This window comes from Bos indicus x Bos taurus, unplaced genomic scaffold (genome assembly GCF_003369695.1).
Source record: "Bos indicus x Bos taurus breed Angus x Brahman F1 hybrid unplaced genomic scaffold, Bos_hybrid_MaternalHap_v2.0 tig00000676_arrow_arrow_obj, whole genome shotgun sequence".
Lineage (NCBI taxonomy): Eukaryota > Metazoa > Chordata > Mammalia > Artiodactyla > Bovidae > Bos > Bos indicus x Bos taurus.
In genome coordinates, this window is record NW_020867264.1 from 1,269 (window position 1) to 14,312 (window position 13,044).

At 42.6% G+C, this 13,044-nt stretch overlaps 1 protein-coding gene across 1 annotated transcript; it reads right to left on the reverse strand.

Annotated features, from left to right (window-relative positions):
• Positions 1-305: 305 nt before the first annotated feature.
• On the reverse strand, positions 306-6,039 carry LOC113888660 (MAM domain-containing protein 2-like). The gene is made up of 3 exons (XM_027535700.1): positions 5,627-6,039; positions 3,809-3,893; positions 306-616 (listed from the first exon to the last, which is right to left on the reverse strand). The coding sequence occupies exons 1-3, from the start codon at positions 5,735-5,737 to the stop codon at positions 420-422; spliced, it is 393 nt and encodes a 130-aa protein (XP_027391501.1). The 5' UTR covers positions 5,738-6,039; the 3' UTR covers positions 306-419.
• Positions 6,040-13,044: the final 7,005 nt, after the last annotated feature.

The following is a 13,044-nucleotide window of genomic DNA, read 5'->3' on the forward strand; positions in this document are numbered from 1 at the left end:
TGCAGAGAACCAGCTCACTGGCCACTAGGGGGCCCTGTTGCTCACCACATTTCAGGACTGATCATCAGTTACTGGCTCACCTCCCTGCCAAGAGAGAAGTTCTTACCGTCTGCTTCGCATCATTCAATCTATTTTTTAGGTGAAAAGTAACCTAGGGTTATTCCAGCCTTGTCCTTAGAAATGCTGAACGATAAACAGAAAAGAAAATAAAGCGTAGTATGGAAATGTGAAAAATAGCAAAGCCCAGTCACAGGGCAAGAAGAGCCTTGAACTGGGTGGCATTCTCGGTTTACAGCGATCGTGTCTGCAGTTTGTCTCTGTCTCAAGGCTTACTCTTCCCTACTCTCCTGCCAGGTCTCTCAGTGCCTACTCACCCTCCTCTCACTGCCTCCTTTTCTGTTGACAGAGCCATGGGCAGGTCAATATAGTGGGGAGATGGCAAACACAGTTATCCTGGAAAAAGGTGTCCCCAGCTCACCCAGTTCACTCTTTAAGGTGTGATCCTGCGGGAGACTAGAGTTGGAGTTCCGAGTATTTCCTCCTCCAACAAACCAGTTCACGTTGGGGTTCCAGTGGTTCACAAAGCCACAGAGATGGTTTTCTTCAAAGTCACATTCTGGCAGAAGAGAAATTAAAACAGACTTGATGGAGATGTAGTTGTGCCTGCAGCTGCCCAGACTCACTGCAGTTTGCTCTTAATCCGGTATGTTTCACACTCCCTTCTACCACCGGGGCCTTTGTACCATGAGCCCTGGACAAAGTCAATCAAGAGGAGAGATCCTGTAATGAACAGAGATTATAATTCATCATTGCTTCTTTGGATTGTGGCCCATGTGGCTGGAATGTGACCTCTCCTAGTCTCCATGTCTTCCTATGCAAAATGGGGAGATACTCCCACCACGCAGGGCTGTGATAAGGGTGGACAGCTGCCAGCACAGTGCCAGGCACGTGGTTAGTGCTTGGTAGATCAGCCAATTCTGTGTCAAAGCACTATTTAGAGCTACACTTTTAGCTCCAGAAATTTTATCCACCACCTTTCTGGGAACCCATTCTTTCATTCCCTTCTCTCTTGATGGTAGACAAGGTACTAAGATGAGGGCTAAGGCGCATGTTTCCTATGATGCTAGAGTTCTCTGCTTTTCTTATAAATAAGATCTTAGAATAGTCGAGACAGGAATATCTTAGGCACTGGGCCCTTTGGCAGCTACTGAGTAGAGAAACAAGAGAAGACAAAGAGACCCTCTCTCCCCTTTTTAGTAGCATTGAGATGCTCGCACAGATAAATTGTTCCCAGTCAACAGACTCCTTTGGGGGAGCAAGAAACTCACAAGGCTATTCCTCTGTTGACCCCCATAAACAACAGTTAAAAATACGAAGTTGTGATTGTGCTGTCATCTCCTATTGGGTCCTCCAGACCCATCCACCTTTCTTCCACCCTGCTCCATCCTCCAGAGGTTGATGTGTATGGACCTGTATGGGCTTCCTTGCCTGTTGGCTTCTAAAATGGATTCAACCAATGGAAGATAAGAGGAGAACAAAGGTTGGGGTTGTTTATTCCTGCAGTTCCCTTTCTTCCAGGATGCCATGAGTTGGCTGTGCCCCTCTACCGAGGGACCACACAGCTCTATGTTCTGGTAAACCCTCCTCTCTTGCCCCTTCAGACCTCCAATGCTGATGGTTCATGAGTCATCACTCTGACTAGTCTTGGATTACTGCATTTTGACAGGCTTCCTTCACCCGCCCACACCTTTGTAGTCCCTTTGGTGAGTTTTCCTCAAATTACTAAGGTTGAGTGTAATCTGTTTCCACTTTCTTGCCAGGGTCCTGACTGATACAGTTATCAGTGTGCTTTTGCATTAGCAAGCACTCAACATTTTTAAGATTTTCATTTTCAACTTTTCTACTACAGGAGCCACTAACCTATGCCCAACAGTCAGTGCCAAAGGCTGCTGCAGAGTAAAAGAAAAAAGCAAAATATTCTTCAATGCACCAGGCACTAATCTGAGTACTTTATGTGAATTAAATTATCTAATCCTCAAAACAACCCCACAAGGTATGTACTATTATTAACCTCACTTTACAGATGAGGAAACAAGAGAGGCAAAAGGAGTGTACAGAAAGAAAGATGAGGTGAGAGTAAGATCATACAGTTCAACAAGATAAAATATCAGGGCTCCTTTTGTGTTTTTTTTTTTTTTTTTTTTAAAAACAGAAGCCATCAAGTGATCTGAAGAAAGGAAATTAACAGTTTTGACTGCCAAGCACGGTGACCATCCCCTTCATATCCATGATCTTACTGGTCTCCACAACAGTCCTTTCCTATGAGGGAAATATTTGAATCCCTATTTTGCAGGTAATGAAACGGAGGCTGCGGGGCACACTGCATTGACTGAGCCAGCAGGTGGTGCTCCACCAGGTGCGTCTGACTAGCCTGTGAGGGTGTTCAAGCCCCAGGCAGCTGCCACTAAAGAGCTACATGGAGGACTAAAGAAGATACAGTTTTAGCTCACTGTGTCTTCATGAAGTGGTAACAATGTAGGTCTGCTGTCTTTCACTTGCATTACCATCATCGACTAGCAGGTCAAAACAGAGAAGTAAGACTCAAGGAATTATTAAAGGCTCCTTTTTGTCCAGAATTGCCCTTGACTCTTATCTCTTCCTTTCCATCGCCATTCAGCCTCCAGTATTGTCAGCGCTGGAAAAAATCTCTCAAACCTACCACCTTTATCCCATTCCACTGCCGACCCCAATTTTAGACTCCTATATTCCCCTCTTGGAGGTCGCAAGCACTTCCAAAGGGTTTTCCTATCATATACTTTCCTTGTTTCCAGCTTATTTTCCAGGTGGCAGCCAGAGGCAGCATCTGAAAGCCCAGCTGCAGGCCCCTCCCCACTGAGTGACTTCTGGTGCCTCCCAGCCACATAATCCAGGAACCCAGGCTCCACAGCTGGGATCCAGACTCTTTCGTAACAGCCTCCCTCAGCACTCCTGACTCTCACTTCAAACACTACCCAGCCCCTGGCCTTTGCCTGGACACGCACTGCACTGGCCCTGCAGTGGGGTCTGCCCAGAATGAATGCTTTCCTTCCTGCCCTACTCCTTCACCGACTGAATTCCTAAACTTCCCCTTCTTGAAACAACAGCTCAAATGCATCTCCTGGATTCAGTCCTGTCTGGTTTCCTCCCCACCCCTCTCGCCTGCACAGCATGGCATGTCCTTCACCTGCAGAACTGATCATTTATAGAGACAGCTTCAGTAGGAGACAATGGAGGGCGAGAGACCTCAAGCATAGAGAATGTCTGCTCTTGATGCCCCCCGAGAAGCTGGCACATAGGAAGCACCTCACAACCCTGCTCAAGTGGAATCTAAGTGACAACTGTGATTGTAAAGACAGAGCAGTGATGTGTAAGAGAGGAATGGAGGAGAGTGAGGAAAGGAGGTAATGTGGAGGTAAATAGGCTGCTGCCTTTCTGGCAAATGTTACAAAAAGCTGAATTTACAGCCAACTGGAAATTATGTTTATTGGAATATGGAATATGTTGAGTTTAAGGCAGCAACTCAGGTTACAGCCGCTTCACCTACTTTTCTTTCATCAACCCAGTCAGTCCAGGCAAACTCTTAATGAGCCTTCCTCTGCTAAAGACAGAGGAACATCATAAAGCATTCAAATGATGCAAAATTCAAAATGCACTACAGAATGTAGTTTGCAAAATACTCTGCCTTTACGATTGATTCATCTACTTCTGGCAACAGGAGATTTTAGAAAAAGATGCATGTTCTGATACAATGAGAAGGAAACCCACTTACCAATACAGTAGCCGGTTGTCATCTTGATTTCAAAGAGTGCGATGCTGGATGTATTTCCATGTCCTAGCACACCTTCTATTAAAATCTGCACAACACATGAGGTAGAAGGGAGTTAGACTTTAAAACACCATGTGTCCATTTTTAGTATTTCATCTACTAGTCAGAAGCTCTTCAGCAATTCAAGGCAAAATGAGATTGTTTGTCTCAGTTCGTTGCTGTTGGATACTAATCCCATGATGGACTTTACTGAAAGAAGGCAAGTGTGTGCGTGTGCATGTGTGTACACCAACTCACACACATATTCTCAGAACTTTGAGGTGAGCAAGGTATCCAGTAAGAGCTCAGTTGTCTTCCAGTCAGTTGCCTTCCACTGGAACCCCAGCCACCACCTTCTCCCGCACCTGTGGTGACACCAGTTGGCTGCAGATGGAAAGGAGACTTAGGTCCCTGGGCAAGTCCATTCTAAGCATGGCTAGGAACTGAAGGCAGAGTCCTCAGAGGGGGAAAAAAATCCCTTGGAAGAGGAGGCAGGTATGGCAATTTGATCAGGGGTGGGGCGGATCTTTGCATGAATGGAAGAGGCTCAAAACTCAATTCAACTTGTAATTTCTATATTGATGAAAATTTGATAATTTTACACGAAGAATAGAGATTTTTTTGCTTCAGTAGTATCCGACTCTGTGCAACCCTATTGACTATAGCCCACCAGGCTCCTCTGTCCATGGGATTCTCCAGGCAAACATACTGGAGTAGGTTGCCATGCTCTCCTCCCAGGGATGTTCCCAACCCAGGGATCAAACCCAGGTCTCCTGCATTGCAGGTGGATTCTTTATCATCTGAGTCACCAGGGAAGCCCCAAAGAATAGGGAGAAGCATAACAATTTATGTGGCTGATTTCAAGCACTGTTTACCTTGGGTCTTCCTTCTGAAAATATTTGCCTTTCCTTATGTGATTTTAGTCCAGTATTTTGCAGCTATTCTGGTAGATATCAGGTGTGATATACTGTTCGGGAGACACTTTATAATAGGGAACTCAGACCTCCAGTGCTTCTTCCCTCAATCCACCCTGCTGTCTGATGGGAGGACTATATGCAGATATGAAATGTAGAGTACTGTATTCCAAAGCTTGTTGAGGAAGAAGAGATTTGGGATAAGGAATTGAAAAGGGGATTAGAAATGGAGAAAGTTTTCTGGAAGCCTCCGCTTTGTCTCCCATGACAAGTTCTCACTAAATATCATACTTCATGGCCAACTGAGTCCAAGCTTCATCCTCCTTCCTGCTCCAATCTACATCCAACTTTCTGTTACATTCTCTACCTTACTTTCCCAATACTTTTGATGGAACAACTTTTCTCTTTGAAATCAGAACATGTCCTTTAAATATCTTTCCTCTTTCAATGTATTTTCATTTTTTTAAATCATAGTTACTATTTTGTTAAAATTATAGCAAAGGAAGCATTAGGAAGACAACACAAACATAAACACACAACTTAGGAGAATGAAACAAAATTATAAGAAATGAGAATACGCCCTAAAGCCCATTGGAAAATAAATATTCATTGAAGAGGTTGGTTTAAGCCCTATTTAGATTCTTACACAAATCCCATTTAAATAGACAGAAAACAAATCTGGGAAGAAACTCTTCTAAAGAATAAACAATATTAATTTCCACTACTAATGTTTTTCTGTGATGCAGCTCCTTCAAAATGCCACATCCTAACACAGGAGATAACGAACTGCAATGAATGGCAGAAGTTTTCATAAGACCTCAGAATAGTATAACGTCAAACACTAAGCCTGCATCTACATTTTTTCTACCTTGAATTTTTGGGAACTATTTTGCAAATCCAAGCTGGCTATGAGCCAGCTGTCTGAAGGCTCCTTGGCTGACCAAAACAAACGATCGAAGCTTTCATCTTCAAATCTCATGTAGAGGTTCAGCCGGCTGGGATCTGATGGTGACCCTGAAGATGTGGCTATCTGGTAGACCAATCGGAGGCAGCTCCATTCTTCAGCCTGCAGATCAGGACTCAGCAGCACGGCTTTCTCCCCTTGCTTGGCAAAGGAGGTGTCCACATAAATATAATGGCCTAGAAGAGAAGGGGACCCAGGGAAGAAATCAATCTTCTGCTTGTGACTCAGGAAAATGCACAACTGCAGTCCAGTAAACCTGAGGCAGACACAGCCAGCACATGCATTAGGTGGGCCCACTAAACGTTGCCTGAACACTGGGTCTCTGCTTCTGGTGAGAAATTAGAAGGTCTGGTGACACGGAGGCTACTTTCACACAACAGCAGCAGCCCAGAGCTCAGCAGTGCTGCCTCGTTAGAGCTGGCCTGTGGGCTCTGTGTGCCATTATCCCCACTTTCCCTATCACCTCCTGACCTTGAAGCCAAATATCTGGTGCTTGCTAGTACCTCCCATCACCTTGTAACAGGCCCATATCTAGCACACCGCTTTCATCTCCCTGGCCCCCACAGGCATATGAGTTTGAGAAGCCAGGCTAAGGAGCTTCTGAATCTGGAGGAGCAGTATTCCTCTACTGGAGTCAGAATACCTTGGTGGGTTCCCTCCCCTTCCATCGATCCCCTCGTACCTAATGATTCAATCTGTATCTAACGTGCCTCATTATATTAAATGGATTTGGTTACTTCAAACTTGGGGCCCAAGCAGAAAAAATTTATCACAAGCTAATTTTCAATTAGTATAGAACTCTCCTTCTCTGGGTCAGGAAGATCCCTTGCAAAAGGGAATCGCTACCCATTCCAGTATTCTGGCCTGGAGAACTCCTTGGACAGAGGAACCTGGTGAGCTATAGTCCATGGGGTCACAACTGAGTGACTGAAACGTTCACTTTTCTCCTCCTCTAGACTCTTCCTTAATTGAATCTCCTAGTTCTGATAGCTAAATGAGAAAGCACATGTAAAACATGTAGCACAAGCCTTGGAAATCAGCAGAAGCACTGACTATCTCCACCCCCGTCCCCTTGCCCCCTTCCATCTGTCTTCTCCTTCCTGTCCCTCCCATCCCCTTCACCCCTCCTCTTCTCCTTTCCCTCTCTTCACTCCTCCCCCCTGCTCCCTCTCTACTCATTCTCCTGATATTGTCAAGGGCTCCACTGGCTACACTAGGATGTAAAATAGCATTTCTATGACCGAAAAAGGAGGTTGGAACCAAGAACTCTCACTTGAGCTTTCCAAATCTAACTCTGGCCATTGGCTTCCTGTAGCAATGATCTGATCTGCTGGTGGATCTTGAGGACCCTCTGCCCTTCTAACCTGCACCCTCATGTTTGTTCAGAGGGTCATGTTTGTTCATGGCCAGCATCTAACATGCAGTCTTGTATATGTGACCACCCACCTCACCCCTTGCATTTGGGACTCCCCAACACTAAATTCTTACTAGAAAGGCCCTAAAAGGCCTCTTTGCTTTTTGTGGTGTTCTTCAGTCCCTTCTCCCACACTTGCTTCCCCAAACCTGATCCCAGCCCTCATCCTGTGGTAAGTGCGGACAGGCTAGTGGTAGCTCAGTGGACGGCCATCCTCACAATCAGGACACAGTTAGGGCATTATCTTCAAGGAGCCTCACTTGCCTGCAACAGCTTTCAAGATCAAGATCTATCTCCAGCTGGCAGTCTTCTCAACATAGCAACCACCCACTAGGTGCAAATAGCAACTGCTTCTGGATGCCAACCCAGGCACTCTCTGTGAATAAATCTGGTCCTTGCAGTAATCACCAGCAATACCACTACCTCCTACATACAGCAAACACTCATTATGAACCAGGTGCTGCTCTAAGTGCTTCATATGTCTTTACTAGCTGTGGGGCCTGTTGGGTTTTGAAGCACTAACTAAGCTGGGCTTTGTACTGTTGCTTCATTGTGACATGAAGGAATGTATAAACACACCCTCCTTGTCCCACTCTGCCACTGCCACAAGGGAAGGGAGTCTAAAAAGACTCGTGGTGGGGGAGGGCAGGGATGGGAATTGAGGGGGCTCCTGAGAGCACTTCAAACCTTTCCCGAGGAAGCAGAGAATTGAAACACGGGGTATAAAAGAGGAAAGAAACAAAGAAAGTCCGTGCTGTGTCCTATGACTCTTTACATCGCCTGCCAACTTGGCTGCCGAACAAGGCCCACTTCTCCCTGGACACTTGCCCAACTTCTCTCCCTCCTGCCTTTCCCCTTCTAGAAGGGAAACAACTCACAGCAGGGGCTCTCAAACTTGAGCTAAGTCACTTGGAGGGCTTGTTCAAACCCAGGTTGCTGGACCCACTCCTTGAGTTTCCAATCCAAGTAGGTCTGGGGTGATGCTGCACTTCTAACAGACCACATTTCTGAAAAGTTCCAGAGAGTGCTGATGCTGCTGGTCTGGGGATCACAACAAAAGAACCGCTGATTTACATATCGGACAGAGAAATAGGACTCACTCTCAGGACACTGCTAATCTATCAAAGAAAGTATGCAAAGGAGGGAGGAAACAGTTTTACTTGGAGGTAAAATTCAGACATATGTAAATGTGTATTATAGGACGTGGAATGAGTACATCTACTGGTGACTATCTTGACTTTTCAGTGAATGCCATAAAAAATCTTTCTCGATATAACCTTTTATCATGTCAGATTTTATTATAAGCATACGCTAATACTCCTCTGTTAAAAACCTTTGAAAGCACACAGTATATAAAATGTATTATTTTAAACACCTTGATATTACAAGAAAGCTAATGCTATTTATTGAGTGATTTTGACATCTTGACCATAAATAATAGCTATTTAAATTATAGGATTTTACATGTAAATTACAGACTTCAAAATCACTCTTAGGTCATGCTGTGTGCATATGTCAATTAGCTGTATTACAATCCATCCAAAGATTTATCCACCCAAGTGATTTTGCAGCCACTCAGTAGAATAGTGCATTTTCCTAGATCAAGTAACTAGCCCAATTGCTAACTACCTCCACTACGACTGTCAATCTCAAGTCAGATTTTCTTAATTAATTGTATGCCTAGCTTGGATGTAGCCTCAGAATCCTTTTAAATATAGTGTTCCATATAACTACTACCAATCAATCTGATTTGGGATCTAAGCAGGAACATCCCTGCTTGGGGTCGTATCATATCTTGCGATCATATTAGAGCCAAGTTGAACCAAAAGGAATGTGGCACATTATGAAGACATTTTAGAAAATTAAGAAAGAATGAGGAAGATACTGATATCAGGATGGTGCCTTTCCCTGGACTGCCACTAATAAAACTGCCATTCTAGAACAAACTGATAATGGTTTTGGTGAGTTTCTTACTTTATTAAAAACAATCTTTTCAATAAACAAATGGGGCCTAATCAAACTTACAAGCTTTTGCACAGCAAAGGAAATGATAAACAAAAAGATAACCTATAGAATGAGAGAAAGTATTTGCAAACAATGCACTGGAACAAGGGCTTAATTTCCAAAATATACAAACAACTCATACAACTCAACAACAACAACAAACAACCCAATCGAAAAATGGGCAGAAGACCTAAATAGACATTTCTCCAAAGAAGACATATAGACAGCCAATAGGCACGTGAACAGGTGCTCAACATCACTAATTATTAGAGAAATGAAAATCAAAACTCCAATGAGGTACCACCTCACACCAATGAGAGACATTATTAAAATGTCTACAAATAACTAATGCTGGAGAGGGTGTGGAGGAAATGGAATGTTCCTACACTGCTGGTGGGAATGGAAGCTGGTGCAGCCACTATGGAAAACAGCATGAAGAGTCCTCAAAAAAACCAAAAACAGAATTACCAATATGATCCAGCAATCGTGCTCCAGGTCATATATCTAGACAAAACTGTAATTCAAAAAGATACATGTGCTCTTATATTCATAGCAGCACTATTCACAATAGCCAAGACATGGAATTAACCTAAATGTCTATCAGCAGATGAATGGATAAAAAAGGTGTGGTACATATATACAATGGAAATATTACTCAGCCATAAAAAGAATGAAATAATGCCATTTGCAGCAACATGGATATAACTAGCCATGATCATACTAAGTGAAGTAAGTCAGAAAGAGAAAGACAAATACCATATGCTATCACTTATATGTGGTGATATGGTAAATATTTTAAAATATGGTAAATATTTGGTAAAAATACGGTAAATATTTTTCCCATTCATAGTTTTTCATTTCGCATTCTTAATGGTATTCTTTGAAGTACACACTTTTTCATTTTGATGAAGTCCAGTTTTTCTTATTTTTCCTTTGTGTGTGCTTTTGGTGTCATGACTAGGAAGACATTGTCTAATTTAAGGTCATGAAGGTTTACAACTCTGTTTTCTTCTAAGAGTTTTATAGTTTTAGCTCTTCAGGTCTTTGATCTATTTTGAGTTGATTTTTGCTCATCGAATTGTCTTGGCATTTGTGCTGAAAATCAATTGAGCATAGATGTAGAGGTTTATTTCTGAGCTCTCAATTCTATTACATATGGATTACGTCTATCCTTCTGCTCTACTACATAGTCTCGCTTACTATAGCTTTGTGGTAGTTTTGAAACTGAGCAGTGTGAGCCTTCTGACTTTATTCTTCTTTTTCCAGACTGTTCTGAGTATTCTGGGTCCCTCGCATTTCCATGTGCATCTAAAGATCAGGATAGGAATAGAGTAAGTTAAAATACACACGAGTTTCAGTGTCCTTGCTGATATTCAGTTGTTTTTCTTGAATAAATGCTCCCAAATATTGCAAGTCTTTGGTTAATTTCAAGTTCTTAAAAAGCTGCTTTTGACAATTGTTGCCAGTGCTTCCATCGCTTTTGTGGGGAGAGGATTTTCTGAAGTCCTTACTCTACCATTCCTACAGACACCACTCCCTTTCCCAACTCTTTTAACCATTGGAAGAGAAACAAGTAAGACAAAGGCAAAGGATGGCAGAAATCACATGTGGACAGGGCTGTTGATTGTGACGCATGGGGGCGAAGGGTCTGGGGGAGATTTAGTAGTCACAGTGTTAAAAACATGATGATAGGAAGAGAGGGAAGGATCTTTTTCAAACACAGCTACTTAGGTAATTTGATCTAATTTATGAGACAGTTATTGGAAATGATAAAATCTTTATAAGGGGTCAGAAGAGAGCCATAAACTTCCAAATAGATTCTTAAAAAGTAGGACGGCAATTAAAACCAGTAATTAAACTATTTTGCCAAAATGGTTAGGTTCCATATGCCTCAAGGGTCTGAATGTGTCTTCTAGTCACATGCAGGCATTAGAAAACAAAAGAAAAGGCTTCTCTGTTTCAGTGAAGGCAGACTAAAGAACTGATTTTGAGGTTATGCCCCAAAGCTAGACATATCTGCATGGTTTGAGTTCAATGTATTATTAATGACTTCTAACAGCCAAGGCACAGTGTGATGGGTCTAAATCCCAGGCAATCACTATGGGAGACTTCTTGGTAACCCTTGCAGTTCTTTTTGCTAATGAATGTGCTGTCATTCAGATGTAAAGACCATGGTGGGGTGATCATATGGTACAGTGGACCCCACCCAGGATTTGCATAACTTTGGCTTAAAATTTCATCATGCATATGCTAACTGTATCATCAATTTCTTTGTCTACAAAATGAGAATAATAAACAGGGAAGTCCTATTACATAGACATTCAATATTTGAGAAATCAATCTACTTAGAAAAAGACAAACCAACAAAAAAAATCCAATCACTGCAATACATACTTACTTGTATGAAATAAGTTTTTTATATGAATAGCCACTAAGTGGAACTTATGTATTTCAACACAAAGAGGAAAATCAGCTGTGTTGTACATAAAAATGGTAATAATATATAGAAAATCATGTACACTACATTCCATCTGTAATTTAAGGAATTTTCAAGGGCAATTTTGATGGTATTTCATTTTTATTTTTAATGCTTACTTTAGAATACAACGGAGAAGGCAATGGCACCCACTCCAGTCCTCTTGCCTGGAAAATCCCATGGACGGAGGAGCCTGCTAGGCTGCAGTCCATGGGGTCGCTAAGAGTCCGACACGACTGAGCGACTTCACTTTCACTTTTCACTTTCATGCATTGAAGAAGGAAATGGCAACCCGCTCCAGTGTTCTTGCCTGGAGAATCCCAGGGACAGGGGAGCCTGGTAGGCTGCCGTCTATGGGGTCACACAGAGTCGGACACGACTGAAGTGAATTAGCATAGCATAGCATTAGAATACAAAGCTCAGGTGAGAAATGACTTCATATCTACAGAGTTGTGAGAACCTGATGAAAATGGCATGTATAAAAATGCTTTGTAAAGTGTAATGTTAATTGTTAATTATTTCTCTTATTATCAGGAAGGAGTCCTTTAGTCGTTCCAGAGATAGAAATTTCTATTGTCTTCTTTTTTCCGTTATGGTTCAGAGATGCTATTTATTCAGGTAACAGACCAGCAGCACATTCACAGTGCTGATGTGAGAACAATCTTCATTTACTTCATCTTAATTGACTTTTTGGTGCTGAAATCTATACCTTTGTCCTCTTGAGTACTGGGGTTCTTCTGGCTGCCCATCCTCAGCAGTTCCCTTCCTCGCAGCTAAGCCCCACCTTGCTCTCACCCAGGCTTAACCACATCTGAAGTACTGATAGAATTCAATATATTTACCCCTAGTATGATTCTGGCTGAAACCTCTGGTGACCCAGGTTTGATAATGATGCCTACTTCTCTATTTGTTTAGCTCTCAGCATCTTGCATGTCTAAGGCAAGGACACTGCCTTCTTTTTGGCAGCTTCCTTCCCAGGGCTGAAGTCCAGTCCCTGACCTAAGGCAAGGATCTTCTTGCCAGATTTCCTGAATGCCTTACTGCCTGCCCATCTGGACTGGGCCCTGTCTGTGGAAGCAGAGTGCTTAACACTTGGTGGTTATCACCCCAGCCAGATGTTGGTTGAAATCCCAATTATACTACTTACAAATCATGTTACTTTCAGCCAGTCGCATTTGCTGTCTGAGACACTTTCTTCACTGGTAAAATGAGGATGCTAAAATACTGACTTTGCAGAGTTTTACAAAAGATTATATAAGATAAGTAAAGCTCTTAGCACAGTGCCCAAGGGCATGTGATAAGTGTTTAATAAAATGTTAGGTCTTATTTTTCCAAATGTTTGACCAGCATGATTTTCCTGATGGCTAGCCCATCTCATCATCTCATATTGGACTTACTTGATATTAACTGCTACTAGCTCTGCCTGCT